General features: G+C 35.8%; 1 protein-coding gene across 4 annotated transcripts in view; it reads left to right on the top strand.

Annotated features, from left to right (window-relative positions):
• Nucleotides 1–25,971, top strand: part of AFG1L (AFG1 like ATPase) — a 70,576-nt gene that overhangs the window by 5,577 nt on the left and 39,028 nt on the right. For 2 of the 4 annotated variants that reach the window (XR_004408982.2, XM_009964793.3), the window contains exons 1-7: nt 1,102–1,664; nt 2,880–3,103; nt 12,423–12,474; nt 13,140–13,241; nt 14,600–14,730; nt 21,182–21,281; nt 24,212–24,270. Coding sequence is in view for 3 of the 4 variants with exons in the window: in XM_009964793.3 (XP_009963095.3) it covers nt 1,586–1,664; nt 2,880–3,103; nt 12,423–12,474; nt 13,140–13,241; nt 14,600–14,730; nt 21,182–21,281; nt 24,212–24,270 (747 nt within the window). In the remaining variant the exon portion in view is untranslated. Of the gene's footprint in view, nt 1–1,101; nt 1,665–2,879; nt 3,104–12,422; nt 12,475–13,139; nt 13,242–14,599; nt 14,731–21,181; nt 21,282–24,211; nt 24,271–25,971 lie in introns of those variants that run through there. The other 2 variants (XM_042803431.1, XM_042803430.1) reach the window with 1 other exon arrangement.

The following is a 25,971-nucleotide window of genomic DNA, read 5'->3' as shown; positions in this document are numbered from 1 at the left end:
ACAAAAAACATGCTTCTGAGCAGTCCTGGTGGTGTGCTTTGGTCATGGCCAGGAAGGTTATGAGCCCTAAACCCTTTCTTTCCCTAGGTCGGCTTTTATTTTTTTTCTCCAGTCTTGGGGAAAGCAGTAGGAACTGGTGGCTTTATAGGTATAATGGTGTAATAGGGCACTGTCTGTCCCTCACATTGGAGCTTTCGGAGCCATCAAGCTCTACGCCTTGTGAAGGCATGGGTAGTTTAGAGGTACAGATCACAGGACAGAGGTTGACTTTATGTAGGAGTGAAATGGTTGAAAAGAAAAACTTTTGAGATACCATCTGTGCCTTTTCCCCTTCCCTTCGGAGGTGGGTCTGGTTTCTCTGACCTGTTCCTGACAGATTTTTGTCAAACTTCTTTTTCAAATTCACTCTCCATCTGTGAAAGTTTTACAACTTCTAGACTATTGATTTCACTGTCTTAATTACAGTTATTAAGGTAAATGTATAAATAAGGTTTATTTCCTTTTCTCAGTACCCTGTGGTGCATCTGGAGATAGCTATGTGCTTTTCTTTAGTCTTCTCTAAAGACTTTACTCAAATTTTTGCAATAAGAGACTTTGAACTTGACTCTTTTTGTGATCTCTTTAGCTAGGGATGAGCTAATTACTTTTAATTCATAGCAGTAACTCAGTTCCTTTAGGGCAGGAGAATTTGATGTAATTATTGGCTGTAGCTATAAACAGTGACTGCCTCGCTTGGAGAAACTAAGGTGTTACTTGCATAAACATAATTTGAGCTAATTGTTCAGTTTTATCCTTCTCTTTTATAACTGTATTCATTTTATGTTTCTTACAACAATTTAAAATTTTTCTTGTGCATATTACAACTTCTCAGTGGGTTGTGACCCATGGTTTAACAAATAGTCCTTTAAATCATCTTTTCTCCCATTTAGTTCTTACCTCTCATGAAATACGATGTGAAAATTGAAAAGTGTGTTCCAGGGCAGACTGTACCAGTATTGAATAGAATGGAATTTTTTCATGTGTGGTGATGTTGCCCCTCATATATATACGTTAGAGTACTTGCAGCTTTTTATTTTATTTTTTTTTGCTGATAGTGTTATGATGGTGTCTCACTGTCAGTTTGTGATCCATTGTAGCCCCCAGATCCTCTTCTGCAAAGCTGCTCTTTAGCTGGTCATTCTCCTTCTAAGTTCAGTTATTAATTTCCCCTAAGCACCATACTTTGTCCCTGTTGAATTGCATCTTATTTGTATTAGATACTTTGTCCCTTTTGAATTGCATCTTATTTGTATTAGATTCTTTGTCCAGTTTATCAGAATTGCTTTGTCTTACAGGGTCGGTGCAGCCTTATCTTGACTAATCCTTACTGGTGTTCCCAGTCCATGTACTTTATTTTGTCATATACAGGTCATGAATGGAAATTCTGGATTGCACCAAGCTGAGATTCTGAGCCCTCTCTGAATCTCTACTGCAAATATACATCTAGTTTAACTGTAGTAATTATTCATTACGTATAGTTTTTCTAGCTACCTGCTCAAGAGTAATTTCATTTGCAACTTACTTTACGGCTTCATATGAGGATGCTATGGGACCCAATGACAAAACTGTTACTGCAATTAAGATATTTTTCCTCTATTCACCAAGCAAGTTACCTGGTCACAGAGGTAAACTTTTGATCTCACACTGTTCCCCAGGAGCTGGTGTTGCCTTTTATTTGTTATGTTGTTATATTGTTAATTGCTTTAGTCAAAACAAAACCAAAAAACACCTGCTTGTACTTGTTCCAGTATTTTTGAGTGTTCTGAAGTTGTGTTGACTGACTTAAGGAATTTCTGGATTCGCCTTTCTCTTCTTTTTAAAGACAAAAACTCTTTAATTTTCATAGTGTTTTGGAACTTCACCTGCCATCAATGAGGCCTCAAAGAAAGCTGTTGGAGGCCATTGTGTTGCTTAGGAAACTTATGTAAAGCATTTGGGGATGAACTTTCTTAGATCTCACAATGTTAAAAATATCTAACTATGTAGTCTGATAAGCATTTTTCCTACTCAAACCTGTTTCGTTTACTGTTGCTACAAATTGTGTCACATGTAATTATACTTAGTCTTTTAAATTACAATACAAGCAAAGAAGATATTAAACAATTTTTCAATATATTCCATTGTTAGATTTCTGATCTTTGCAATTTAGGAAGCCTTCTTTGCAATCTTTGTTCTTTCCTTTCCTAGCTATACCTCATTTTATGCCTGGCAATTCTGACTTTTTTTTTTTTTTTTTTTAATATAGTTTAAACATAATTCCTGCTTGGGCATAGTCTTGTCTCTCGTAGGCAGGAGATAACGCCAGCAGAACCGTCTCTGGCATTGTAAGGCTTCACAGTTATTGCCTTGCTTACTGTGGTCTTTGCCTCTTTAAACTTGGTGACAAAACTCCTGCTTTGGTTTCCTGTTATATGGCTTTTAAATTATTTCTGTCTGATTCAGCCCAACTGTCTCCAAAGGATTCATCTCTTCAGAGAAATGCACTTTGATGGAATTTTTAAATAGTTTTGCCTCAATTTGAAAAAAAAAAAAAAAAAAAACAAACCAAAAAACTTCCCTTGCAACAGCTCATCCAAATCTTACCAACTCTCCAGCAGGGCTTCTTGGTGTGTGTGCTTGTTAATAATAAGAGTAAATGTTAAAGCATTCTACTAAAGGTGTTTACTACTAAAGTTAAAAGTTGACTTGATGAAAAACAAGGAGGTAATATACTCTACTGGTTGTATAAGTAAGTAATGTATATATGTATTTGAGTAAAGTGTTAAGAAAGTGTGTTGTTTATGAATGTGAGAGGATGCTTTTCAAAACTCTCTCTTAATAATCTGCTTTTAATTTTACAGCATACACAGCTCAGGCAGATGAGAAGACAGTCCCTGGTACTCCTACAGATGCTAATGCCAGAGCCTTATTGGTTTGCAGTGGACCTTTAGAACATTATGACTTTCTGATTAAGCAAGAAGAGCTGAGGAATGATGATCAACAAAGAAGGGTTGTACAGCACCTGCAGAAGTTGCATGAGAGCCTGAAAGGCTACAGCATCAGTTCAAAAAATCTTTTCTCAAAGGTAAGGTTTATCATGATAAAAATGCTTTTTTGCATTTATATTTGCTTATAAGAATGTGCTTAAAAGATATATAAATTTCTATCATTAACACAAGTCTCATTTTTGCAGCTGGGTATTTACAGGTAGATCACTGTTTGTGTTTGGATCTCTGTGCTTTCTTTTTTATTTGTAAAATTCCAGTGGTACTATAGAAGCAACCAAATTAAATATTATTGAAATAATCCTGTAAGAAAATATTATATGATTTTGGTTGTGTCCACTGTCTGCCTTTCCCAAAATGTCATTTGGTATAGCAGAGACCAGGTTTTGACTCTCAATCACTGGTATAACAAATATGTGTTTGGGTTACATATACTAAACATTGGTGTTTTGTATTCTGAGAGATCTTCCATAAATACAAGTGAAATTATCCATCAGAGTCTACATAATCCAAGCTAAATAATTTAGCATTGCAAAACATTGTGATATAGATCAGACATGACTCTTTTTTTTTTTTTTTTTTTTTTTTTTTTTTTTGTAAAAAAAAAGTCCATTCTTTCTGGTGTTAGTCTCCAGCTGGGGTAAGGAAAGAAGGCAGAGGTGTGAGCTGCACCCTACTTGTATTTTTGCGGGCAACAGCTGCTTTTCAAAGTATTAACAAAAATTCAGACATACCTGTGTTGCACAGTGTCTTAGCAACCATAGTGCCTTAGCATTAGTAACATGAAGAGCCTGCTGTTTCAGCTCTGTAACTTTTTTCTGAAACTGTTGAAGCAGTGTTTTCCAGAGCCTCTGTGGCAGTATTTTTCATGTCTTGTTCTCATGCTGTTATTCTCAGGTTGTTGCTCTTGTGGCCTTGCACCTGCAAGTCTTGATAGCGTTGTTATGTCAGATTCTCATGGGAAGCAACTAGAAGTGGTGTGAGAATTCCCCGTCAGCTCTCCTTGCCTCTTGTTTTGTAGATTTGAGTTTATATCCTAGAAAACCATAGTGCCCAGCAAAGTAGATAAGACATTTAATTACTTGGTAAATACTAGGCAATCATAGATTTGCACAGAAGCTGAACAACCAGTGAATACGCTTCATTTGGACCTGATTAACGTACTCCAGTCGGCGCAAATAATCATAAACATGCTGAGGGGAAACAACAAGAATAGGGTGTTTGAGTCCGATGATAAAAATATAGTGCTGGGAAAAAAGCATGGCAAAATATTCATTGCCATCATCATCTTTACTTTCCCTGCCTGCACTGGAGAGACACCTTCCTGCCCCTAAGAGGAGGATGTCGGAAAGCTGTCACTGCTTTTCCCAGCCAGCCACTGAGTGTTTTCCTTTTTCCTTCTCTCTTTCTTTTGTACCACTTTTGTTTTCATTTTTGTGTCAGAAGTAGGTTTCACATTTACAGTCAATGTATGCTGTCAGCTGCAGACCTTGCAAATGTCCTCCATGTCAGCCTTTCTCAGCATCTGTTATGCAACAGACCTCATCTCATGGGCATAAATATAAATATCTAACTCTATTGAACTTGTTACCTAACCATATACTCCCCATTACAACCCCAAATTCTCCCTTTACCTGGCACAAATACTCCATTTTGATTGCATGGTGAGCTTAAATGATATAGCATGAGGTCATGGGAGCCAAAGCCTACAGGACTCAGGTGCCTCTAAATACCATGCTGTCCTCTGCTCTTCGGGCACTAAATGAGAAGTTACCACTCTAAGGCTCTTGTGATGTATATGAGCTTCAAAGCATGGCGAAAGTAGTGAAGAGAACTTTGTTATGAGGACAAGGATTATACCTGTAAATGGTCTGTGTTATAAATGTGCCTGTTTTAAATAGATAATATAGCAGGGTGCAGAGCATTGGGACACATGCTTGCCTATCAGACTGCCTCCAACATCCCTTGGATCCTTTAAACTCATATATGTAGCTGGAGATAGTGTATTTTGCTAATCATATGCTTGACTGGAAATGCCATAAATGTCTTCCTGTCTCCTCATGAAAGGAAGCAGACTAAACACCTGGAAAGGAGCACTTTCTTTTATTGAGATACAGTGAGAAGAAACCTGAATGTGAAATAATTGCATGGAGCAGAAATCAGGCACTCCGGAAGGAAAAAGTGGTTAAGAACGGGAAGCAAAGTGCTAAGGCAAGACTGCTCCTAGAGGGTAGTGAGAGTGTCTTTGGAAGTTCTGTTCTGGAAGCAGTTGACCTGATCATCCTTAGTGGTCCTTTCCAACCTGAGATATTCTGTGATTTAGCTTTAAACAGGGCATTTGGCCATCCAATCCCCTGAAGTCCCTGCCAAGCTAAATCATTCAGTGATTCTAACTCTGATGTGGGAATTGGAGCCAAACAATGGTTTGGGGTGTATTTTTGCCTGCTGTGGCTGGTGGGTCAGCTCAGCACATTACTTACCTTTTTTCTTTCAGGATTTCTTTCACTAAAATTATTAAAAACATAAAAACAGGGTAAAAATGGTAGCTATAGTCTGAAAACTGTATGTTTATGATAATTTAAAACACTTATATTGTATGTAGGTGTGTGCCTGTGGATCCATGTTGTCTTGATGCCTTTGTAGGCTAACTCCTGAGTCTAAACCAGCCTTCCTGATTTGTTTTGGGCAAGTACCAAATAAAAAAACAGAAATTTCCTCTTTCAAAAATAGTATTGCTTTTCTTTGGTATCCAAAGCAATATGGCAGTGTGACTGAATGAGAACTTATACTTATGCAAAAACAGGAGATCAAGCTGGATTCAGCTTGCCAAACTACTTCTGTAAGTGTAATATAGGAGGCCAGAGTTTTGTATCTTGAGGATGCTGGATGTAAAAAGTTGGGGTTTGGTTGGTTGGTTTGTTTTGTTTTTCATCAGTCTGGGCTTCTTTTTAAGCTTTGGTGTTGGGCTTGTTAACTTTTAAGTTGCCTGTCTCAAGATTGTCTTTAGACACTGTACTTGGACTGTAAAAGAGGAAGTCACTCAAAAGGAAGCCAGTTATGTGGCTTGTTTCTGCATTATCTTTTGGACATACTGCCAGACTTCTATTCATTTGAATTCTTTAGAAAAAATGTTATGATGAAGGTGTCGGTCTTACTGTCAAACCTGAGGATCAGTAGGCTAGAGCATTTTGATCTTTTCTGGTAAACTGTTTTGGACATTTGGATATTCTGTTCTGAAAGTGCTGCCTTTGATAATAGTTTTGAGAGCTGACTTGTGTTAACTGTAGTGCCCTGAATCATTATAGTTGTTAAAGCAGGTGTCTTGTAATGGCTTTGTAGATCAAGCATTATGTGGGTTGTTATTTACAGTTTCTTTGATTGGGAAGCATGAATAGGGAAGAAAGACTCTATTGCAGAGAACAAATACCAATCTTATTCTATTTAGGAAATTGTGATGCTACTTTGTCCCCATATAACAGAGCTAATCACAGTAAAGCCTGACTGACTGATGCTTTATTAAAAGGAAAAAGTCAAATGCCATTTTTTAGGTCGAGCATGTGGCTTTCACTAGTTCCTGTAAAGCTATGTGCTCTTCCATTTAATGTTGCTTCAGTCCAATGCTTTAATTTTAAACCCGCTCTTAAAAACTCTTGCATGGCTCGCTGATACCTGGGAACTAATGCCACAGTCAATGAGAAGTAGCTGTAGAGCTACTCGCTATATTATCTGTAAGTGTTGTTGCAGTTAGATTTTTCTTCTAAAGCTTGATCTCTGTGGAAGTCTTAAGAACATTGATAACCAGGTTGAGCACTGTAGTGCCGTGCCATACATCAAAACCCCAGAAAAGGAGGAGAGCAGTGAGTTTTGTGTAAATGTTGAGGCCTGCTAGCTTCTCTAATTAAATCAAATCATGATTCATGATGGAGAAGTAGCAACAACTTTGTTTCTCTTCTGCTACCTTTGAGGAAGTTACTTGCCAGTTCAGAGATCCTTTTGAGTTAAAATCAAGCCAAATAAAGTATGATTTAAATTCTAGCGTGGGCCAGGTTTTGCTTCAGCAAAGTTGTAATTGACATCCTTAATGAAGGTTTTCCCCAGAATAAGAGTCACAACTGTGAATAGGTAGTTGGTAAAATCATAGCCGTCAGGCACTGTACCAGCTGTAGGCAGTGGCATCAGATGCTTGTCGTATGTCTGCCTCTGTCGGGGAGTTTTCTAAGTAAGCAGAATACATATTTTTCTGTGATAGACTTTGAGGGTAGGGATGCTGTTGCAGACGTGGTGCAGTTTTGAAGAGTAGAACTAAGGCTTTTTGTGCCAAGAAGAGGTGCTGAGTACTGCTCTGTAGAATTGGCCTGGCTTTAACAGGATTTGTGGAGGTTTATGACTGGAAATAGTTCACATAACTAGTAGAAGGCATCTCCAGGAAGCAGTAATGCTATAGGGCACAGATAAATCCTGTATATGTGAATAGCTTGTTGGCACTCTTCTCCCACGAAGGCCTGGTACTTTGTAACTCTGAATATGCTGGGAAGTGAAAGATAAATCTTATGCTATAGTTGTTCAGTTGTTCTTATGATAACATTTAGGATGGGTTTTCCTTAATGTTTTGTACTTAATGAGATTTAATAGATGTAAATGAAACAAATTGATATATTTGAAATTACTTAAGGACTTTTTGGAAATAAGTCAAACGTAATCAGTAGTAGTTTGTAGTAGTAGTAGTAGTAGTTTTAATTATAGTAGTTTGTAGATTGACTTTTTGCTTTTTCAGGAGGCTTCTAGCAACTTGACTAACCTGCTTTTAGTATGAAATCACCTGTGTTGAAAAGAATCTACTGGCAGCTTTTTAGAAATAAAAAATAGTTGTGTTTGGCATTTCAAGCATGCTTATTTTTCCTGGCTGTGTCATTGAAGAGAACGTAGTTGAGAGGTTGCAGTGAAGAAAAGGGGGAAGAGAGAGAGAAGCCTCTCTCTGTCAGCCTCTTTTGTAGTCTGATATTCCTTATTTTATTGCCTGATTTCTTCTGTGGTAGAATTTCAGAAGCCTCTTCTAAAATAACAGTTATTCCAGAAATAGAAACTTCTTGCACTTCTGAACCATTACAAGAATGGTCTGCTTTGTTTTTAGCTTTGTTCTTCATTTGTCACTTTTTATCTAAATAGTTTTATTCACTAAAAATATGGTGAAAGTAAGATTAGGGAACAAATATTTATCTCAGATACAATAGAAGCATTTCAGTGTTTATCCAAAAGGCTTGCATATTTCATAGGCCAAACCTTTCTAAAATAAGTAGTTGAGGCACACACATGCAGAGGACACCAGCCATTTCCTTTATGATAATAAGACTCTGTATTTTTTTGTGATGTAGGTTTTCTGGGACATGGGCACAGAAAGAATTTGAGGGGAAAAAACAGTCTTGCTGCAGACCAAGCAGGCTTCTGTTTTTCAAATTATTATTCAAATTTGAACAATGACTTTGATCTTCAACTTGGTGAAAGCATGGCCTTGTATGTTGAGATATTTTGAGATCCTCTGAATTGAAGTTCAAGGCCATAAGAGTTTGCATAGACGTTTCAGATCTCTAGCTTTTCAAAGTAATACCAATTGGGACATCTTAAGGGTTGTTGAGTTGCTGTACTAATGACTTGAAATAAGCTCAATTATAAGTGAGGTCATGTTTTGAAAAGAGGTATGAACAATAGTAAACACCATTCAGGACCTTGAAAATGTCTACAGCTACAACAGCAACCAAAAAGGAGGCATGTAAGAGTGGGAGAAAGAGGCAGTTTTGTTAGTGTTTGGGAAAAAAAAAATCTGCTGTTTGGAGACTTGTCTCTTGAATTTTGTATGTTTTGATTAATTATCTTAGTATTGACATGCATTTTCACTTAAAAGTTTTTCAAATCAGAATGTAAATATTTCCAGGAAATGAGTTGCTTGTTTCTGGTGTCCGAGGTAGGGAGCATGGGAGAAGGTGGGAAGACAGTGTGGAGTATTAAAGATCTTTAGGAAAGAATAGGAGGTGGTCAGAATGAATGAGGTGTTTTGACCAATATAATTCTTTAGATGAGGTAGGATATTGATTGATTAAAGTGAAGTTTAAACAAAAAAGAAAAATCTGATGCAATAGAATCAGAACAAGGCATGCAGTTTTGAAACAGAAATGTGTAAAACATTTGGATAGTAGAGGAGAGGATTGTGTTAATCTGGGGGCACTAATGTGTGTGTCCTCTTGTGGAATTGTAAATACTGTAGCAGATGAATGATTTTCAAAGGAAATTCTATGAGTCAATTTATCAATAAAGGAAAGAAGGCTTCTGCTGGAGCATGTCCTGGTGATAATGAAATTTGGTGAAGGGCTTAAGTTATACTTCCTTACGTTACTGCAAAGAATGTCATGGGAATTAACAAACTTGGAGGACTCGAGGGATTTGACGCATTTGATGCCCGTGTTTGAAAGGATATGGTGAGCATTCGAAACATACATCTAAGGATTTCCAAATTCACCCCTTCAAACTCAAATTTTGTGCACCATGTAATAGCTTTGGTTTGGTACATCTGAAATATTAGCATTAAATCATTAAATCTTGTTATTGTTGCAAAAGAACATTTATTGTCCACATTATTTTACTGAGACCCCGAATTACCTCAGGATAACATGGAGGTGAGGAGCGAGGAGAAGCTCATGCATTTAGTTTGTCTTCCTACACCTCCCACTTTTCTCCCATCTCTCCTTGAAATAAACAAGACTATCCTTGTTTTAGTGTGACTGGAGGATCTTCTGCATTAGATCTCCCCCCTCCTTCTTCTTTTGGAGTGTGTGCTTCGGTAGAATCAAGATTAGTCTTCTGCTTTTTTGCCCCAACGTACCACTGACATTCTTCACTGTTTGCTGTGGTTTAAGTTGAACCAACAGCATTGATGGGATTTTATCAGAAATCCTAGTGGAAGTTGCTCTTTTTCTCATGCAACTTACAGGTTTCAGAAGATGTATGAGAAGAATTTTTAAAAAATAATAAAAAATCCATTTTATGGTCATGCAGAATACCTTGAGACTGGTAGGATGTCTGAGTTCCAGTATTACATGTCTACCGATCAAGTTTACTTTTTAAAAATAAAATATAAGTTAAAAGAACCTCAACCCAATAATAGAAAAATAAATTCTTAGTGTTATACAATACCTGACAGGACTGAGGAAGTGAATATCCTGTAAGTGTCAATGGTGTCACTTCTGGCAGAAGTATACATAAAATATTTCCTACAAACTTCTTCAATTGTTCAAAGAGGGTAAGAGATGTTCTGGCATTTGATTTGCTTTTAGAGACGATCAGCTTCAGCAAATGTGTTTGGATCTGCCACAGTATCCATGCATTGTCTTTTAGCAATTAGATATAACTCAAAAACTGCTGCCTTTACAAAAAAACTAATTCAATTTTTCAAGCCAAGAAGCAGTTGATTTAGACTTTTATGGAAGCCAAGCCAATATATTTCTTTCTTTTAGCCAAAACCTTTTTCTGTAACATGTCTTCTAGAAACAGTAAGTACTGGAGTGAGAATAAAATATGCCTAAAAAGACAAACTTCACAATGGTTAAATGTAATTAATAAACACTTTGCAAGGAAAAAAAAAAAAGCTATAAAAATGTAGGCATTACTACTTGTTCTGTTTATAGAACTTTTACAAAGACAGGTAAAGCAGTAATCTAAACATTTATTTGTTTTTCTAGCTTTGTGTCATTCCTTGTGAAACTGCAAATGACATTAATATAGCCTCTTTATGTAATAAATTGAATGTGATAGTCTTTTATCTTGTTAAAATGACTGTTGTTAATCTGAAATGAAAAATAAATAAATTCTCTCTCATTCAGATATTTTTCCATTTCTCCTTTCTTCACTGTGTAACTTTGAGCATCAGTAATTTTAATGAGTGCAAGCTTTTTAAAAGTACACACTGAAAAATGTATGTCAATTAAATTGTCTTGCAGTGCTTTCAAAGCACTAGCAAATAGTTGCAGCCTTGTCTATTAATGGAACGGTTTCAGAACATCTGAAACCTTGTCCAGCCACATATTGATGATACAATTTTTTTTGTTGTTAATATAGTTCTAAATGAAATCTATAAGTGGGTCTTACATAAGAGGTATGCTTCCGTATTTTCTGAATAAACTGGTACTATAGACCTGAGACGCTATCTATCTACCTTTTGGTCATATATTTTCTTTCATATTCAATTAGTGTTTTGCTACTGACTCCCCTGTTTCTTCAGCATGGCACTATATTTTGAAAAGTGCTTTAGATTCAAGTTGTTTAGCAATTACCGAGCTCCAAATGAGACCACAGGATTGCAATTTTAATTTTCCTCTGTTTTGGCTCAGCTCACAGAACTGTGAAAGTGGAACACTATAAAATAACCAAATACTTTTCTGTAGTGTTTTTGTGGATGACAGTTCAATTTCGTGGAATTGATGAGAGTTTTAAGATTTCCAGTTTTTTAGAAACTGTTTATTTTTAGAATTATACTTGGAAGTGGCTATGCACAATACTGGCCCGGGAGGACTGCTTCAAATTGGAAGTCTTGAAGTTATTGAAAGTTTTTCCATTAAAATATATATTTGAGTAAAATAGAAAAAAACATCAGGTGTCACGACACATCATGAGTAATATTAAGAAATTAAACATTCTTAAGCAGTATTAATTCAAGATAAACATAACTCACTTGAGAAAATTATGAATAAAGGACATACTTTGAAAATGACCTTTTATATATACACATATATACACACATGCATGTGTATGTGGGTAGATATTTTTAATGTGTTTTCATTGATTTTAATCATGGTTCAACCAGAGATGAGTCTTCATTTAAGATTCAAAAGGGAGGGAAAGGAGACCTGCAATGCTCACTGGCTTTGCAATACTAATTTTCTAAATCCTAATGGTTTATATCTTAAGCAGAGCTACTTTAATAGGTATATAGTGCATATATCTATGAATGCTACAATACTGCTTAATTTTATATCCCTTTTCTTAGGGCCACTCACATGGCTTAATGAGGAAAAGGATTTGTTTTGATGATGATGGATTGGGAAACGTTTAATCATTTTGTGTGTGTTCTGGTAAAAAGGCATGTGTGCTACGACTGGGGATAGGGCTATTTTCACAATGATTTAAAAAAAAACCCAAACCCTGCATGTGTGTTTGGCCTCTTTTATAGAATTCTCACAAATATAACATTAAGATTGCTTACCAATTCTGAGCTAACGATTTATTCAAGGTTATACTTTACTAGCTAGTGCTACTTTGGTGGTTAAGTGTACCTACTTTCTTATTTTACCACAGCAATGTGCTTGCTTTTGACCCCATATTCACATTTATTCTTTTTCTCTTGATCTGCAGCTCTTTGCAAAAAACAAGCCCCCAAGAGGTCTGTATGTCTATGGAGATGTTGGTGAGTTTGAGTTGCATCAATTCCAGTGGAATTTTCTTGAAATACAAATTTATTCAAATTCTGAAATGCCTAAAAGCTTTATGTTTAGGTAGCATTATTGCTTTCATGAGTTTCCCAGGATTAGTTTTCTTCCATGTTATGATGTTATTTAATACAATTCCACTCTGAATTCAGGAAGCTATTGGGTTGGACTACGTTACCATGTGTAGGTGTTTTTTTTTTTTTTGTTTTTTTTTTTTTTCAACATTATCCACTGACTAATATTTACGAATGCAATTTAAGAGTTTGGGGAACAACTGAGGGGGCCATGGAGAGAATTTATATATTCTAATTGCAATAATACAGCATGAAAACATACTTGCTTCTCAAAAGGAAATACTAAGGATGTTTTCTGCATGCATATGGAACCATTTTTGCAACCTTTGGGCCATCTCTGTATGGACGAAAATTTTAAAACAGAAAAATAGCAATGCAGTTGTTCCAAGTTCTTGAACAGAAAATACAACTGTTCTTCACAAACAGTCTGGCCTTGTACTTCACTTTATTCTGTGGAAGAATATAGTTTCCTTAGTTCAAAGCTAATGAACAGTCATTATTGTAATCAGTACATACTGTTCTTAAATTAACTACCTGTTGGGGTTTTTTTTGTTGTTTTTTATTTGAAGGCACAGGAAAGACAATGGTGATGGACATGTTCTATTCTCACTTAGAAGTAGAAAGGAAAAAGAGAGTCCATTTCCATGGCTTCATGCTAGATGTACACCAGAGTAAGTGCAGACACAGGTATTTACAAGATACCTATAAATAAGTCTGTCTCATTCTCATACTCATATTAATCAGCATAACTATTTGAGCAAAAAAAGTAAAAAATAGGAGAGAAGGATGTTAAAGGATTTTAACATTGCCTGTCATAGCAGAGTAGATATTATTTACATACTATTTCTCAAGTATCTTTTATCAAAGGTTCTGTATACCTGATTGTGTAGAAGACTTGGGTGTATATTTAGAGTTAAATCCTTAACTAAATGTTTTCCAGTGGTTAGCTTACATGCAGTCTGAAGAAGGCTGTTGCTAAAACTGAAACAGTAAAGGTTAAATTCAGTCTGCATTTTGAATAAGCAATAAGTGATTCAGGTATAAACGCCAAGGAGAATGAGAATTCACCTGCTTGGCAAACTTAGTAATACCATCAGTAATTTAGAGGAAAAAATAACAGAAGGAAGTTCATCCTAAGCATCAGAAAAATTTCTGATGGGGTGATCAAGGCACTCAGTTTTGACAGTGATACTGTTTTAGATAATTTAAAATTTGCTTCTGTTTCTAAATTTTACGACTTTAAAATACTATGAAATTGTTAACTAATGCTGTAATTTACAAATATTGTGACAGCTACATTTTTCTTGGGAAGCTTACATCGATGTAAACAACTTCTGCCACTTTTAGGGCCTTCTTTTCTATCATATTTGAGTCACTGTTGAGATTTTCTGTTTCCATTTCTTGTAAATTGTGCTTAGTCTTAACAAGGGTAGGGTAACTTCTTACTGCAGGATCTTTCTTTTCCAAAGGTTTGTCAGATGAAATACAATCAATGAGACAAAGTATGGATGTAATAATCTTATTTTGTGCCAGTATCCTCACTTCTCATTTTAAAATGTAATTGTGTTGCTGTGTCTGAGTTCTTTTAACTAAATGCATTCTAAGCAGACCTTCAGAGCATGCAGTGCAGGGAGGAATTAATTTGTAAACACCGTAAGGGTTTTTCATACTGAGAGCGAATATTAATACAGAAAATGCCAAATTAAAAAGTAAAACTGGAACTAAGGTCATGAACCTGTAATTTATATTAGTTTTTAAAAGATAAAGTATAGGTGCATAGCATTAAAGAGTTTTCTTGGTATTTGTTTTACATGTTTCTAAACAAGAAGATACAAGTCACAAAATCTGTGGGCTTTTAATAGTTGTTTGGATGGTATTGAAAACTATTTTGCCCTCTTGGACTAAATTTGAAGCTTTCTTATTTTTACTGGACTGGATTACTTTTTATTTGCTAGATAAATAATTTTGGTCTTCCTATCTTAGAAAAAGAAATAAGGAATATTTGTTCTTTTCTGTTTTATCAACTGAGGAATACATCGCCTCAAGCAGAGCTTGCCGAAAAGAAAGCCAGGATTTATGGCCAGATCATATGACCCAATTGCCCCAGTAGCAGAGGAAATAAGTGAAGAGGCTGCTCTCTTATGTTTTGATGAATTTCAGGTAAGGTGTCAGATATTACTCCTTGGCTTCAAGGGAAACTTTGTAAAAATTCCTTTTAATCTTAAAATATGACAATTATTACTGCTGATACAATGTTTGAATTACTGGCCAGTAGTCAACTGTAGAAGTTAAAGAGTCATTTTACAGTTTTGAAAAAAGCAGCTTATTTTTTTTCCAGGAGATAAGATGCAAGTTAGCAGGATAAGTCCCCTTATAGTGCTTTCATTTACCAGTCTAGATACTGGTCATACAAGGGGGTGTTAGAGTCTGGTGAGAGGCTCATGAGTATTTCAGGGCAGGGACTGTTGTCCTACACTGAGTCTGTACAGTGCCTGGGAGAGTAGTCGCCTGATACTTGCTTGGCATGCCTGGTCTTTGCTGTAGTTCATATAATGTAACAGAATCACCTCAGTGTGATTAAGAATGTGGAAATAACATGTCAGATTATACCTAGACACTTTCCTAGAGTTATTGGAGCCTTTGGCATGACAGTGTCAGATTACATCAAGGTAACTACCATTTTAAGAAACTTTTATTGAATTAAATGTGAAAATTAAAAATGAACTCACAGAATTACCTTTACCCAAGCTAGCTGGGTTGATTCATTTGTGCTACACAGCTTGTGAATTTTGTTTTAAGAGCACGTCACAAATTTAAGTGTAGAATTGCTTTATGAAAATTTTTAGGAGAGAGGCTAGCAGTATTTGGCAGCTCTAGTCGGCTGAGGTTTCTAATTCAGAGAGAAAATGCACAGCAAGATAAGAACAGATCTGTGTTAGTTCTGAAGTCACCAATAGTAAAAGAATCATCTATTAAGTGTAAATTGTTTGCAGTATGCTCTTAAACGAATACTTTACTGAAATGGATGGATCAATTTATATCTCCTAGCTACTATTTTACAAGCCTGCACAACCGAGAAAATAACCAGTTTATGATCAGCTCCCTTGGAGGGGATTTTTAGAGCTGTAAAGCAGTAGGTATTTTTGTTTTAAGTTACTCTAGCATTTTACAATAAGGGGTAGTCCTTTAATCTATGGTTTCAGAATTGCAATCTCATTTGAAGATGTTTAATAAAAGCTATATTTGAGATATATTCAGTATTTCAATATGGTAAAAGAAACTCTATCCTGATTTGCTAGAGATTGTTAGTTTACACCAATGACCAAATATAAATTATAGATTATCAAATTATGCAGATAAATACATGAACAAGTATGAGAAAGGCACTGTACTGTATTTTGTTTAGTGTTTTGCTCCATGTTAAACTCTGATTTCTATTTAGTATGCTAATGAGTATAAGACACTAGAACATTTAAAAATTCTGTCTTGAGGCACAACATAAGAAAACAGTATTCTTTTAAAATTTCAAGTCCTGTGAAAATTTTGTGAAAGTGATGGATTAATTATGTACTGGGAATTTTTCAATTATGAGCTTCAAGCATATTTTGGTAGAATACTTTCCCTAAAATGCATTAGCTGTCTCAGAACTGTTTATTATACTATAATATATTAATTATCATTATGCAAAAGTTCATTGTCTCCATCTTAACCACAGTCTGAAGGTATTTAGTGTGCTTTTGTTCTTTGCCTCTGACTTTGGCTGTTTGCAGAAGAATTTCTAGCAACCAAGTTTAAGAGTGGAGATAAACTCTAACTGTAATTCTCATGATTTTCTCTAAAAAAAAAAAAAAAAAAATTTAAAAATTAATCAGACTCTTGAACATTTTCTAAATACTTAGAGGCATAAATGCAGTGGCACATACATGGATTTATGTTTGCCTATTCCAGTCAGTGTATGCGGTATCTGTTGATATCAGTCAAGGTAGGAGACAGGTAGATGTCTAATGAACATGCCCTTCTTTCCTCCTGTAAAATAATACTTAGTCTTTTCAAGGTCTTAATTCACAGACAAGATTGCTACCTGTCTCCTGTTTGTTTTAATGTCAGTCTTTTGTCATCAAAAAATCCCCAGTGCTGTAAAAGCTTTAAAATATCTTTACCATCCAGTAGTTGTTTTGTGGTTGGTTTGTTTGTTTGTTTTTTCTGTCACTTTTTAACACCCTTTTTCATATTTTCTGTTTGAGTGTGCTTGCAAGTGTGAACATCTGAACTTATTCAGATGCTGTTGTTTGATCGTATAAATTGTGCTTTCTCTGTTGAACATGAATGCTGAGCTTCTGAAACTCGCAGTATAGGATCTAAATGGAGAGAGTTGTATTTACACTGTGAAAAGATGGGAAGGTTGTGGGGGGACAGGGGAGAATGTCATGACATCAAATGCTCACATGGTACAAAGAGGCATCTCTGCTTTACCGTGTCTTAGTGTAAATACCTGCTTTTCTGTCTAAATGCCCACTCCTTTCATATCCTGGCTTAGCTGTGTTTCCAGACTGCCATGTTTCTACGTTTTAAGGGGAGAGACTCTGGTAGTTTTTGTTTCCAAATTGATTGCCTGCTCCCCCTGCTGACTTGCTTGAGGTACATCAATCACTTTGGTTGTAAAAATCACCTGTGTTTTTGTTGATGGGTCACAGCTGGGAAAGTAATACAAGAAATATATCTTAAACTGTGTATCTAAGACTCTGCAGTCATATGTGAATTTTAAAAATCTGCTTGTTCTGGGTATACTAATGTTCTAAATTCATAAATTCCTGAATAGATGGATTTCTTGACTGATTTTCCATAATGTGGAATGTTACGCAGGCTTTGCCTACTGAAGAGTCCCAGCTTTCTGAAATTCTGCAGACAGCACTGAATTTGGGATAAGAAACCTTCTGCTTAAATAGTCATAAAGTGGTGTAGTGACTGGAAGAGCGGCTCATGTGGTGACACAATTAACACTGATAATAAAGAGCCATCTCTAATTCAGGATGTTTGCAGCTCATTTCCCCAGTGGAGATAATGACTAGATTTCACTGTAATCTGATTCACTCATACTTAAAGAACTGCTAGATTAAAATGAAACTGGAAAGACCTTGAGATTCAGAACATACGCTGCTCTGACTTGCAGACAAAGCAACTGTCTGTTTTGACAGATAGAAAGTCAAGTTGGGTCTATACGGTGGTGAAATACTTGTGTGTAAAGGAAATATCAGAAAACTATTGAGATTAGCTTGAAGCACTTCAGGTTGCTTTCAAATATCAGTTGGAAAAAAAGGAGAATAAGATGAATTTATTTATTTATCTTAAGGTCAGGCATGCTGATGAGCGATACTGTAACAGAGACAGCAAAAAAGTAACTTTTAATGCTCATATTTCAGAGGAAACCAAATGCAGAACTTCAAAAGAGAAAAACATTGCTGAGGGTGCACATTCCTTTGACAGTGGGCTAAAGCAAAACAGAAGTACTCTGAAGTGAATCTTGTTGCAAAGCCTAGAGAACTGTCAAACAAGGAGAGAGTTGACTAATAGATGTAGAAAAATATTTCAGTACTTCTAAAAGTGATTTTGTGTGTTCCAAAATAGTCATGTTAAAAAAAAAAAAAAATACTACGTCTTAAATATTTCTCTTTGCAAATATTGTGTGATAGCCAGGATCTGAGTGATGGCACTAAACTTCTGAGTTTGTCCGTTCTGAAGGAGGTGTTTTACCAGCATTTGCCTGAGCTGCAGGCTGTCAGGTTATTAAAATATTGCTACTTCTTACTGATCTTTGTCATACAGTTTACCTTAAATATTAAAGCCTTTTTGGAATCATGAAAGTCTCAAACTGTTCTGAAAATGTGTCCTCATTTTGAAGAAAAACCCTAATTTTGATGTTTCAGAACACAGAGGTTGGCCAATAAAAACGTTATTGTTTAGTGATCAAATAACTATACACAAGTAATTAGAAGTTCTGCTTCTGGTGTGTAACCTATGTTAGTAATGATAATGAAAACAGAATCCCTACTTGGTAAGCTGAATGATCATACAGTGTTAGTATTTGTGTACCATTGGTACCACTTGGACTTAAAGCAAACTACAATTTAGGGAGTTTTTACTAACCTGCATGCTATTAAAAGCCTCTAATAAAAAATAGGCTCTTATTTTTGTGCTAATACTAATTGCTGATAATACATGCTTATGTTTGTCATTCATTACGTGGAACTGTACCAATCAGTGGCTGACTGAGTCTCAGGTACTTACACATGTAAATCAACTATTAGTCTAGTGTTTTTTCATTTTTTTCTTTTTTTTTTTTTTTTTTAATGTGAGCCATAATGGAAAGCAGCACTAGGTCATAAAAATCTTTTCTCTTAAATGCTAATGAAATTTCTCCATTCTTTCCATTAGCAGGCTCTCCTTATTGGTAAATTGTAGCCTTTGCTTTTGTTCCTTGTTGCAGTGAATGCTGGATATAGTAAAAAACACGAGAAATGACAGTGCTTTAGTTACTGTCTTCTACCTGCTTTACCTTGTAGGAATTTTCTGTCTTTCCCAGCCTGCTGTTAGATAAACAGAGCTCATATTTGCATCCCAGTTCTGAAAATGGCTCTTGCTTTTTGACAGAACTTTCAAGAGTTGTGGGTTGGTTTTTGTGTTGTTTTTTTTTGTTTTTTTTTTTGTTTTTTTTTTTTTGTGTAACAGAGTTGAAAATACCAGAATGCCACAGCAAATAGCAGTTCTTATTAATAAGTGAATGTTACCCATTTCTTTTGTGATCATTAATATTTTTTCTATTCCTGTTTTCTAAAGGTAGCATGCTTTATAGTATTTTTAAACAAAAGAGTTTGTAGATTTATATAATACATTTTTGAAACTTGGCTATTAAGTTTGCTTTGTAATGCAAGAAATTGTTAACTTCTGTGTCTTGTTTTTTATGAGCAGGGAAAGTTCCTAAATTGTAGTATTCAGACTAAATGTATTATCGATAGGTGGGTGCATAAGCAGATACATTAGACATAGTACAATAGTGAATTACTATATGCTCTTTGGAATGTTAGATCTTAGTGATCAGAGATGTACAAGTCTGAGGAGTGTGTTACTGATTGTGTAAAAGTTTGGTTTTGAAAAAGGAAAAAAATGTCCATATTAATGCATTCCATAGAACTAATTAGAAGAAATCTTTGGAAGAAGGAAACTGGTGTTTACGTATGGTTCCTTATAAACATTATTACTTCCAAACTAGTTGTCAGAAATGTAACCTAAGTCTTTTACTGTCTCTAGTGTAGAAGTAATTATTTTTTTCTGCCCAGAAAGGTCATTTATAAATGGGGGAATGATGGGGATGGGGTGGTGGTGAAGTAGGTGAAAAAGATCGTACTGGTTAAAGTGTCTCTGTAGATTTATTACGATCAAGACATTCCCATCTAAACCAGCAAAGCATAGCAGTCTGTCAATCTGTTACATAACGAGTGTGTATAACTCTCAGCGTGCCACCATGTTTTTATTTCCTCAGAATTGGGGTCTGTTTTGATAAGTCAAAATGCAACAAGTGCCTATATAATAATCAGAGGGAGTGCAGGAGAAACAAGTGTAATGATGATAAACTTGGTGTACTTACTAGGATTGCTGATCTCAGCTTATGAACTCCTGTGAAATATAAAATGCTGTTGTAACAATGGGGGCTTTTTGTTTGGAAAAAATTACTAAATTTTTTTCATTTGTACAGAGTGGTTTCTGGTTTGCGTTCCTCTTATTTCCTGGTACGGTAAAGCAAGATAGTTATGCTAAACTTAGATATTTAAAGAAATTTTACTTTATGGCTTATTGTTTCGTCTTTTCTCTCTTTTTTTTATATATTTTTTTTTTCCCCCTCCCCAGTATTGCTTGTCCCACCCATTTTTATTTTTTGTTAGTATTTTGTGCCTGAAGGTTAGAAGAGGCTGACTGTGCTGGAAGTGACTGCCGTGCCTTTTGATTATTCATGGACAGTAATAGAAGGCACTTAAAAAGAACAATGAAATTGCTTATTTTTGTGATGGGCCATCTGTTGAATTGTTTTTTGCAACAATCACACAATAGTATCTATGTCATATCATTCTATTTTCAACAGCAGCTGATTATGTATAGTTGGCTACTTGTCTTTATTTCTGAAGTCCCATGACCATTTAAATTCACCTCTGCAAACCTTTGCCTCAAAGGTAATAGAAATGTAAAACAGCTGGTGTGTATTTTCCTTCTGTCTTCTGTTTTTTTCATGTTGTTTCTATTTAATTAGGCCTCTTAAATGTTTAGGTCTGTTTTCTGTGTCTCCCACCTGTAGTTTTATAATAGAAGTTAACATGGAATCATTTAGCAATTGATAAAGAAATGGTGGAGTTCGGCAATAAAGAATGGGCAAGTTTTGAAAGACCGTGGTACATTCACTGCTTATTAATTATCCCTTTTATTTTTTTCCTCACCAAGCAATAATTAGAATCTTTCTCCATGGCTTTCACTAACAAGCATTTTTCCTAGCTATAAAGCCACTTGCAAATCTATTGCGGCAGAAGCTGAAAGCAAGATAAAACAAATGTGTTGTCTTCTGCAGGTCACTGACATTGCTGATGCCATGATTCTGAAGCAGCTTTTTGAAAATCTGTTCCAAAATGGGGTTGTCGTTGTGGCAACATCTAACAGGCCGCCAGAAGGTAAAAACAAACATGCTATGACTATTATCCAAATACAATGAATCTCAGTATCTTACAAAATAATTGTATTAAAATCATATAGTATTTAATACTAATAAACTCTCTAGTCTTCAAGAATCTGAGATACTCCAATTTGTCCCATTTTTTTGTGTTCTTAAGGAAGAAAGGTGTCTTTTTTTTTTACCAAATCTTACCTTCTTTCAAATTTAAAGTGTTCCTCCCCCCAACGTCTGCCAGATCCTTTTGTGTTTTCTGATCTTTGCTGATCTATCTAAACCAGTGTGAGAGTGTTTGGGGACAGTGGAGTTGAGGAGGGGTGAAATATTGCCTGTTCTGTATGTATTGCAGGATAAGAGAAGATCACATTCTGCAGAAGAGAGGGGAAACGAGAGTACATTCCTTCCTGGTTTCTAACTTGAAAACTTGCACACTTGATCCACCAACTCAAAGTAGATGCCCTTATCGAGATGTCATTCTCACAGCCTGGTGTGAGATCACTCATTGGGAGTTACTTAGGTGGAGTGTTGCTTCCATTTCTAACGATAATTATAGATGGAGAGTGACTAGCTAGGTAGATCCTTCTACAGAGTCTCCAAATCTGTATGGGTTTTAACCAAGCAGTAATTGTAATTTTTGTGGAGAAGAATGTTTGTTGTAGTGTAGCATTAGTAGTTAGCATAACACATAATTTCTATGCAACTTTTATGACACTTTAGGTTGATTAATTTCAGGCATTTGCAAAAAATACTGAAGAGTTACAGTGTGAACTGTAACTACCAGTTAATTTTTCTACCCAAATTAGTGATTCTCTTTTACTCAATTAAAGATTTACAATGCATTTTATCTAAAAAAAAAAAAAAAAAGGAAAACACTCAAATATTTTTACTAGAGCAGGAAATAATTTCCCATTGGTTTATTTTCTGTGTTTGAGCAATCAAGATGAAATCATAATGACTGTAGTTGTGTTAACTACAGATAAACTGGATGCTAGTGCCTTACTCAGTTGGGAGCCACCCTTGTGGTTTTTTAAGCAGTACTCTTTAAAGTTCAGGAGAGATTTTTATCGTAACTTGGGGATTGTATCCCACATCATAAACTGAGATGTCAGTTTGTGACTATTATTGTCATATGGGTTTTAATACAGAAGTCACTGTCAGCCTGAAAGACGTCCACTTGTAGTAGCTACTCAACAGAGAATGTCAAGAGTGGTGTCTCCAGAACTGAGCTATGTTGCAGTGCCTGTCTCTTCCTCCCTTCTCACTACCCCTGCATGCTCGTGGGGTGAGTCTGAAATCCTCCCACAGGAAAGAGAGTTGGTGTAGCATAGTATGCTGCATCAAGTTTTACGACTGAATTGAGAGATTGGTTTCTTCTGGATACAAAGGGGAAAAGTGGCTTTTTCATTAGAGAACAGATGTACCCAGCTGCTGACCATTAGTGATACGTTTAACCATGTTAAACTTCTGCCCCAGGGGAGTATGAAGGGAAATACTCGGGTGCAGTGTTTGAGGAATCCTGGCTTCATTTCTCCACCAAAATTAGTTTATTTCTCTCATCCTCACAAAACAGACATAATAGAAAACTTGCAGCCTTATCAACTAGAACTGACAGAAGCAGCTGTCTTATAGTACTGTTACATGTTCACTAATTTTTTGCAAGTAAATATGCAATTGGTTGCTGTTTTAATGCGTGTATAGCTGTCATGCTTTGCAGAATTACAAATGATACATGAGTTCGTGCAACTTCATTAGTAATTAGAGTGCAGAATCACCTTCACTGATAATTTTTCTAAATGTTTCTGTGTAAGTATCCAATTTTGTGAAAACCATTTTGTAGGTGTCTTGTTGATTTCTCATGCATACTGTATCTTCTGTCCACCATGAGGGGTTGGCAGAGCATAAAAGCTGTAGCCTACTTGTAGCCTTCAGGCATTATGGGGAATATAGGTGGTATTATTAACCTGGCATGGTCTTTGTGGGGAGTTTTGGTGATATCTCCGCCAGGTGTCTGTATTCTCTTATTTATTCTTCCTGTCAGTCATAGGTGCGGTACTGTCTTTTTAGAAGGCTTCTTAATATTAATGAAAAAGAGCAGCCTATCATACAGTTTAAGTGATAACATTTTCAGTGAACCAATCATTCCGTTATGAACATGTTGGGCAGCTTGGATAGTTTCCAGAGAAGAGAACTCTATGCTCTATGAAATATAGAGAGAAGTAAGATATAAAATGCTGCTTTGCAGTTTGTTTTTGTAACTCGTCTTTTCTTTGAGTGCAGATTTGCATTTTGTTGCACAACATTCTAATTTTTTTTTAAATCAAGTTGTATTTTAGCAACTTTGTGTAAGTTTATGTTTTTGTTTTGTTTTGGTTTGGTTTTTGTTTTCTCCTTAGAGATGACCCTTTTTTTTTTTTGCTGTGGAAAAGGGAGCGGACCTGGTAGAATTGCTGGAAGATAGTGTACCACAGTGCACTGAATAAGAATGATACTAACTTTGTAAACTCAGATAGGATATTTTTAGTTTATGCTGGGTTTTTCCCCTCTGCCAAATACTTGGGACTTGGCAGTTGCTTAGTTTTGGGTTTGTAATCATACCCATGTATACCCAGCATTACAAATTTTTTTCTATACCCTTACTTTAAACCAGATGCTGGTCTTATTTCTTCGCAAAAATCAGGTATATCTTGTTAGAGATTTATGTCATCTTTCACTCCCTGCCTTTTTCAGACTTTCTCAGGATGTTCCTTTCTTCCTTAAGAATGTATTGAATTTTCATACAGCAAAAGAAGAGAAATCAATTTCAGCTCTCCTTTTCCGCCTTTTGTTCCTCCTCTCTGTAGCAATACCAAGTTTTATTTGCCAGACTAAAAGACAAGCTGACATTGTTATTAAGGCTAAGTAGCAAAATGGTACTGATTTCCTTTCTTTCAGATCTCTATAAAAATGGTCTTCAGAGAGCTAATTTTGTACCATTCATTGCTGTGCTGAAGGTAAGGAGAGTCACTTGTCAAATGCTTTTCAGTTTTGCCTGCTGTATTAATAAATTAGAGATTTGTACAGGATTGCTTTGATACTGGTTTCTAGATAAGATGTGTATGCTTTAACTGTTTGGGGCAAAAATAATTGAAGGTAGGGCAAAAAGGAACTCTTCCACTCTAGAATTAACGTGTCTGAAAGCTGGACATTTTTAGTATGCCAAAAAAATTACCTTTTTGATTAAGGTAGCAGAATTTGCTTGTTTGGATAGGACTTTACTGGTGTATATATGCCATGTAATACATATAGTATTTCTCTAACAGTTACACTGTGCTGTACTTGTCGACATCTTACATTTCTTATGCTACAGAATCTTGGTGTTCCTTTGGTGTAAGGAGAGTAGTGTTCGGTATGTACCCCTCAATTACCTTGCTTCTGGGGAGTCTTTCTCACGTGTTTTCTGAATGGGTATTTGTGAATTTGTGAGGCTTCACATCATGTTCAACATGCAGCAGTTCTGAAGCAAGCCTCCTGGAGCCTGCGTGTTGTGATGTGACAGGTTGTAAACTTTATAATTGCTTCATTTAGATTAAAAAATGGAACATCCTTTCACAACGGGAATAATCCAATCAGTGTTTATTTTACTACTAAAAAATATGCTGAACTCACACTTTTAAGTTCTGGTCAAGTCACAGATATTTTTAATTCACGAGCTATGATTTTATTGTTACGTTATTGAGGGCTAGCTTATAGCTCCTGCTCTGCCTGGATTGACATGACATATAAAATGGAAATAATAGCACTTCACAAAAGTATTGCTGGCATAAATACATAGATAATGTTAACAGTATCAATAAGATAAAAGAAGGGAAATGTGGAGTTTAGAGTAGGTTTGGCTTAGTGAGAGGAAATTTGGAATTGCTGAATAGTTACATTGGTTGAATGTTTCTGTTAAGGTGGTCAGCAGTAGAGCAGTTGACGGTGCCTTGGGTTTTCGGTGGGACATTTTGGAATCGAAGATTGTGTAATTGCCCAAGCACCTTTGAAAATCCCATCTAATGTTGACATTTGAGCAATTACCAGGTTTCCAATGCCACTGACATGAATGTGGCACTCCTGCGTATCTCAGAATGGCTGTGTATAAAGTCAGGGAGGTTAACAGTGAAAGTGGTTCTTACCCGGATGGCTTTAGAAAAGTAAGAAACATAAAATAAACTAACAATCACTTCCACTTCAGGTTCCTGAAACGGGTTTATTCTGCAACGGGCTGCATTGGATGCAGAAGTCCTGATCATAGAGCATTTTCAAGAATAGTAGTAGTTTCATATGTGTTTGCTTTTCTGAATGCAGTAATGGTGGCAAGGCTTTCTTTTCTATATATCCTTGTTGACTCTGTTTTCTTAATTGATACATGTAAGGCTCCCGTTTTACTGATGATCAGACTTAAAGAAAATCTATCATATATGCTTATTTGTAGTTTCTTTTTTTCGGTTTTTGGCTAGCTGAAGAAAAAATGTGACATGTAGTTTATGCATACAGAACACCTCATCAGGACTGGGAAAATAATCTACATTTTTGGAAGGGACCTTGTGGATAGAATGCTGAGAGACTCCCTAATGGTGACTTGGTTTAGAGCTGCAACAGAGGATCGAGAGTGCAAAAAGAAACAAGTAGCACAACCCAGACTGGAGGTAGATGAACTTTACTGTAATAAT

This window comes from Tyto alba, unplaced genomic scaffold (assembly GCF_018691265.1).
Source record: "Tyto alba isolate M040663 unplaced genomic scaffold, T.alba_DEE_v4.0 Super-Scaffold_40, whole genome shotgun sequence".
Taxonomy (NCBI): Eukaryota; Metazoa; Chordata; class Aves; order Strigiformes; family Tytonidae; genus Tyto; species Tyto alba.
The sequence above is the reverse complement of the archived record's forward strand: the minus strand, read 5'-3'. Positions and strand labels throughout refer to the sequence as shown.